The sequence below is a fragment of the Parasteatoda tepidariorum genome, chromosome 4 (genome assembly GCF_982258835.1).
Source record: "Parasteatoda tepidariorum strain Cologne lab strain chromosome 4, Ptep-v5.0, whole genome shotgun sequence".
NCBI lineage: Eukaryota > Metazoa > Arthropoda > Arachnida > Araneae > Theridiidae > Parasteatoda > Parasteatoda tepidariorum.
In genome coordinates, this window is record NC_141758.1 from 109,057,828 (window position 1) to 109,063,827 (window position 6,000).

Below are 6,000 nucleotides of genomic sequence, written 5' to 3' on the forward strand. Positions count from 1 at the left end.
CTATTTTATTTTTAAAAATTTATGTATAGAAATGGTCACAGAAACATTTGTTGTCTGAAATTAGAACATTAATGGACAATTTAGAAAATTGTAATAAATTTATTTTTTAATTGCTTGATAATTTTGAATTTAATGAAAAAATGTCATATCAATAAAAATATTAAAAAATAATGATTATTGTTTAAAAAGGTTTATAAGTTCATGATTTTTTCTTAATCACGGAAATGGTTTTTGCCAACAGGTTATTGAAATTCCTAGGTGAGGTATTTCCTTTTTTGAAATGGCATTTATGAAAATATCATTCTGATTATGCAAGAAAATTATCCTTTCCTATTAGAAATATTGTGCAACCTTTTTGTATTACTCTAAATATGTAGACTTTTAAATTATTGAATAAAACGTTAGAAATTCTGGTATTACTTTTGCACAACTGAAAATAACTACACTTGTGAAAACAATTGAAACAAATGCTTTTCTATGCAATAAAAAACTAACAGAGCAAATCAAACCATACCCAGGGATCTGTCCAGACATTTTGTGAAAGGTCTTGTTTTTGTAAAATTGTGAAAAAACTACTCATAATTTGTGAAAATAAAATAAGCATTAAGTCACATTCTTTCAACTAGGGTCCTGCTTTTGTGAAGTTGTGCAAATAGGGTCCTGTTATTGCAAAAATTGCTAAATACCTTTTCAAGAAGTTTTAAAATTGTAAATATATACAAGATTCTGATCAACAATTGGTTCAATTAAGGATGCAACATACAAATATTTGGTATTTAGCCTATACTGATCAACACAGAATATTCATTTAGGACGAATAACGTAAACAAAATCACTCACATTTTTAATAATTTCAATTGGCACATTTTAAATAACACAACTTAGTTATGTATCACTTTTAATGTGTTACGCATTAAGTAAACTTAAACAATTCTTAAATGTATAATATTTAATTTAAAAAATTGACAGAAATTAATTTTTATTTACATAATACTCTATTAATTAATTTTATAAATAAATATAAATTGATTAATTATTTATTTACAAAAAAAAACAGAAAAAATTTATCATTTAATTGTGCACACGATGTTTGTAAAAGCAGAAATATTTTCTTAGAAAACTACATTTGGAATTTTAACTTAGGAAACTTGGAAATTTAGTTCGTTTCGAACCGTCTTTCTTTATTTTTTTCCCCGGGCAGGGTTTATTCGATTAACAAAACAATAATGAAAGTAAACAAATTTGTGAAGGGTCCGATTAAAAGATAAATTATTTTGTGAAGGGTCCGTTTTTATGAAAAGATATTTTGTGAAGGGTCCGTTAACGGACCCAAATTTCTTCTAAACAGACTCCTGATACCTAGCCAATATATCCTCCGATATAAGACCAGTATATAGGAAAACAAGAATACTCACAACATGTACCCTAAATACGGAAACTGTTTACTTGTCCAGCACAGCAGCTGACCGACAAACGTTTAGTCTGAGAAAAAAAAGTCTTATAAGGTATATGGTTACCTCTAACATAACTCTCACATCGGCGTTTCATACATTTTCCCAGGATTCTTATCAATCTCTGTGGCAACGATGCCCACTCTTACACCAAAGCACTCTTTAGCTCATCGGTGGTCATTGAAGCTGGTCTTTGAACAGCAATTTAGCATCCAAGGTCATTCCATAAGTGTTTGAGGGATTAAGAACTGGGGACATTGCAGGCCACTCCAATCATTGATTATCTTCGTTGAGGTATTCATCTACCAACTGAGTACTGTGTGGACGGGCTCTGTCGTTCATAAATTTGAAATTGGATAAATATTCTCCATGGAAAAGTCTTCCATAGGGTGGAAGGATTTCGTCCATGTACCGTTAACTTGTAAGAGTACCTCTGTCGAGCACGTGGAGGTCAGTATGCTCGTCTGCAATGAGGTCTGCCCAGACCGTCAAGCCACCTCGACCATAGTGGTTCTTTTCGACAACTGTTTGAGGGTCAATCTGCACTACCGGGTTTTCTCCAGATGAGAATGTCTCGAGTCGCTGTCCTGATTAAATCTGAGCTCATCATTGAAAAGAACCCAATCATCCTCTGTTCAAGAAAAAGTGTTCTCGGCACCATGCTTTTGGGGTTTACAGTCAAAGGGATACAGACTACAAAGCACTTGGCATTTAGGCTGCCTGTATACATTTATTCGGGTCCATTAGCATATTCTTAAAACGGAATTTAGAGAAGCTTTAAAAGCAAAATCAGGCGCTATATTCATTTGCGTTAACACGCACCATTTTGAGCTGTGTCCATTTTTTTAAACACGCATTCTTTTTGTGGGACGTCCATTTTCGTAAACACGCATCATTTTGAGCTTTGTCCAATTTCTTGAACACGCATCATTTTGAGCTTTGTCCAATTTCTTGAACGCGCATCATTTTGAGCTGTGTCTATTTTTTTAAACACGCATTCTTTTTGTGCGATGTTCATTTTCTTATTCACTCATCATTTTGAGCAGGGTCCACTTTCTTAAACACGCATCATTTTGTGCGATGTCCATTTTCTTAAACACGCATTCTTTTTGTGGGACGTCCATTTTCGTTAACACGCATCATTTTGAACTTAGTCCAATTTCTTGAACACGCATCATTTTGAGCTTTGTCCAATTTCTTAAACACGCATCATTTTGAGTTTTGTCCAATTTCTTGAACACGCATCATTTTGAGCTGTGTCCATTTTCTTAAACATGCATCATTTTGAGCTGATTCCTGAATGAAAAGCTCGTCGACGAAATTCCAAGTACTTAATATTTTAAATTTGATGAAAAGTAGACAAAAAGGAAAATTTCCCATTACATTGTATATTTTCATCACATTCTTAATGAAGTAATTTTGACCGCAATCTTAGTTGAGTTACAATTCTTTCCAATATAGTTGAGTAGTTGGGTGCCATTTTTAAAATAATATAAGAGCATTTAAGATATACATAGATTCATATAATAATTTTTTTATCATTAAATCAGACATTTATACAAATGCGACTTACTGTATCTCGTTTTATAGCTTACAATTCTATAAATAGGAAAAAAAGTAAGGTAAAATAATTATTTCTCAGTTGAATAGGGATTATAGTAATGTAGTTTGTTAGTTGATAATTTTAATCAACTTTTTATCGAAATGCGACTCTTTATATCCCATATGATAGCTTGTATTTAAATATGATTTGAAACATATATATATATATATATAATTAAATACAGTAATTTTAGTTGTATAAATACATGTCAATGAGTAATTAAAATGTTGTCACATTAAACTAAACATAATAGATTAACTAAACCATTATTTTTTACCACGAAACTATAGATTTTTCAAAATATACTAGCCCTTATCCCATATGATATCACGGGGCCTTATCCCATATTATTTAAAAATTAAAAAAAGAAACAAACAAAATAAAATTCGTGAAATTTTAATTTCATTTTTATTATTATTTAAGCTTAATGCTAGTGGAATTGCATCAGTAAAGTAATAATACATATGATGTATTTAACATACAAGAAAACGGTTAAAACCAAGATATTATATATATATATATATATATATATATATATATATATATATATATATATATATATATATATATATATATATATATATATATATATATATATATATATATAAAGAGAGAGAGAGATAGATAGATAGATCTAAAATTTTATCCTACTTCATATGAAAACACAAATAGAAATAAGATTAATCAATTAGTTAAGAAAAGATTTAACATACTCGAATCGCAAATTTTAAAGTGAAATCATAATTTTTATAACGCTTAACAACACATGTACCACATATAAAATCCACCTATCATATAGTATCCCATCAAAGCTCTTGTTTCTTCATCCATTATAAACCCCATCATATAATTCATTCCATCACATTCTATGTTATTCGATTAAACATATATTTTTCCATAATTGAAAATGCACTTCAAATACATCTGACAGACTCAATGTGCAGTATATAGCCAAAACATTGTCTACTATTAAAACATATGTTCTCCAATTACAATATATTCCTCAGAATTATCTACATCAAAACACATTTTAAAATTTGATTTGTGAAAGGAAAAAAAAACAGACGTATATGCTTATTCTTCCATTTCAATTTTACATATGTATACTTTAAAGATCATTAACCATTACAACATATGTTCCTTAAATTATTGTATGTTTATTAAACTAATTTATAGATTAACACATTTTAAAACTTGATTTGTTAACAGCATATTTAAAAAAACTATCATCCATGCGTAAATACTTTCTTTGTTGGTAAATATGTAACTAATTTCTTTTCCATTTTATCAATACATTTAAAAAAAGTTTTTTTAATATTATCTAGTATTAAAACATAATGATTACATGTTTCTAAAAAAAACATATATTATAACACATACTATAATATGAATTTTTCACAACAAATGAAAAATTATAAACCAGGGGTAATGCTTTCTTTATTTCATTACTTTACCATATATTAAGAAAACATGCATGTTTTTTTTTAATATTATCAACCATTAAAACATAGGTACCTCAAACTATTACATATTTTAAATATAACCAATATCATAATGTGATTTATTAACGGCCAATAAACAGCTATAATGTTTGGTTAATAGTATTCCTTATTTAATTGCAATCTTAACTAAATAAATTTTGCATCTACTAATATTTAGAATGAACATAAATTGTAATCCATATTTCAAATAATTAACCAAACCATATGCTTCAACAATCACGTGTCACAACCATGAGGGGGACACCTCCCCATATAGAATATAGAATATAAACATACCTGTCTGTCCCTTCCCTAGTGTTTTCTCAATCCTATAGGGACCCACGTATTGATAATGGTGGCCCTCTCCGCCTACAGCGGGCCCCTCCCGCTGTGACGTCATGACCTGGGGGGGTCCCTTTTATTTATCCTAGGATAGTCCTCACTGTATTATCACACACTAGTACTGCCATGTGCAGCTTTGGAAAATAATCCACGGCTCCGTTTTGTGCCTCTGACTCTTACTCGCGTCCGCCATGCCTGTGAGAGAGACGAGATTGTGATGAGGAAAAAGCTCTCTCCTGATCAATAAGTGAGGAGAGAAGAGAGATGTAGGGAAGGGAAAGAGAGAACGAGACAGCGCCACTCTTTTCCCCTCATTCAAAGATTTAAAGAGAACCGGGGAGGTTGCTTTTTCGATTGGGGAGAATTTTTGGCGATGCTCTTGGCGACGTTTGTAGACGAAATTATTCGACTTCGGGTTTTTTTGGTAGATTAAATTAGACTCGCGGCTATTGTTTTGCATGAGTGTTGTTTAATTAATTAATCGTTTCAGAATCCATTTACTTAGTAGAATATGACAATAACGCTCAACTGTTTCTTTTTATCTTAATAAAAGTAATCATCAAATTAAATGAGGGTGTAATGAATTCGACTTTTGCTTTTTATTAAAGTGGCTACATTTTTTAAGCTTTCTTTTTTTAATTTTTCTATGTTTAAAACACTTTTTTAAAAAAAAAATCTATTTATTTTTTAACCTCTTTTATTTTTACAATAAGATATTTGATACAGGTTATTGGGTTTACTCATTATTCGTTTCACCTTGTCTGAAGACTTTATTTTCTCTATTATTAAGGCAAGGGTAGATATTCATGATTCGTATTCTTATACAGATAGGTTAAAACAATTTTTCAAGATTTATGCGATCTACACATTTTATTGTCTCTGGATTATTGTATTAAAATATATATTTTATACAAATTATTTTAATTCAAATATATTATTAAATTGATATCTTTGATATCAATTTAATAATATCTTTGAATTAAAATATATAACTAATTCCCGATAAATGAGTGTTTAAATACAATCAAACATATATGCATATCTAAATTTATCCAATACAAACTAAGGCTAACATTAAATGCTATGAATTGTGCAAAATTCATACTACAACACAATAATACAA

The 6,000-nt window shown here is 29.7% G+C and overlaps 1 protein-coding gene across 2 annotated transcripts in view; it reads right to left on the minus strand.

The window, feature by feature from the left end:
• LOC107442572 (serine/threonine-protein kinase BRSK2) overlaps window positions 1-5,208 on the minus strand; it is a 223,225-nt gene extending 218,017 nt beyond the window's left edge. The window contains exon 1 of one of the 2 annotated variants that reach the window (XM_071182844.2): window positions 4,833-5,208. In XM_071182844.2, the coding sequence (XP_071038945.1) occupies window positions 4,833-4,935 (103 nt within the window). In that variant the 5' untranslated portion in view covers window positions 4,936-5,208. The remainder of the gene's footprint in view (window positions 1-4,832) is intronic. The other variant, XM_071182845.2, reaches the window with a different exon arrangement.
• Window positions 5,209-6,000: the final 792 nt, after the last annotated feature.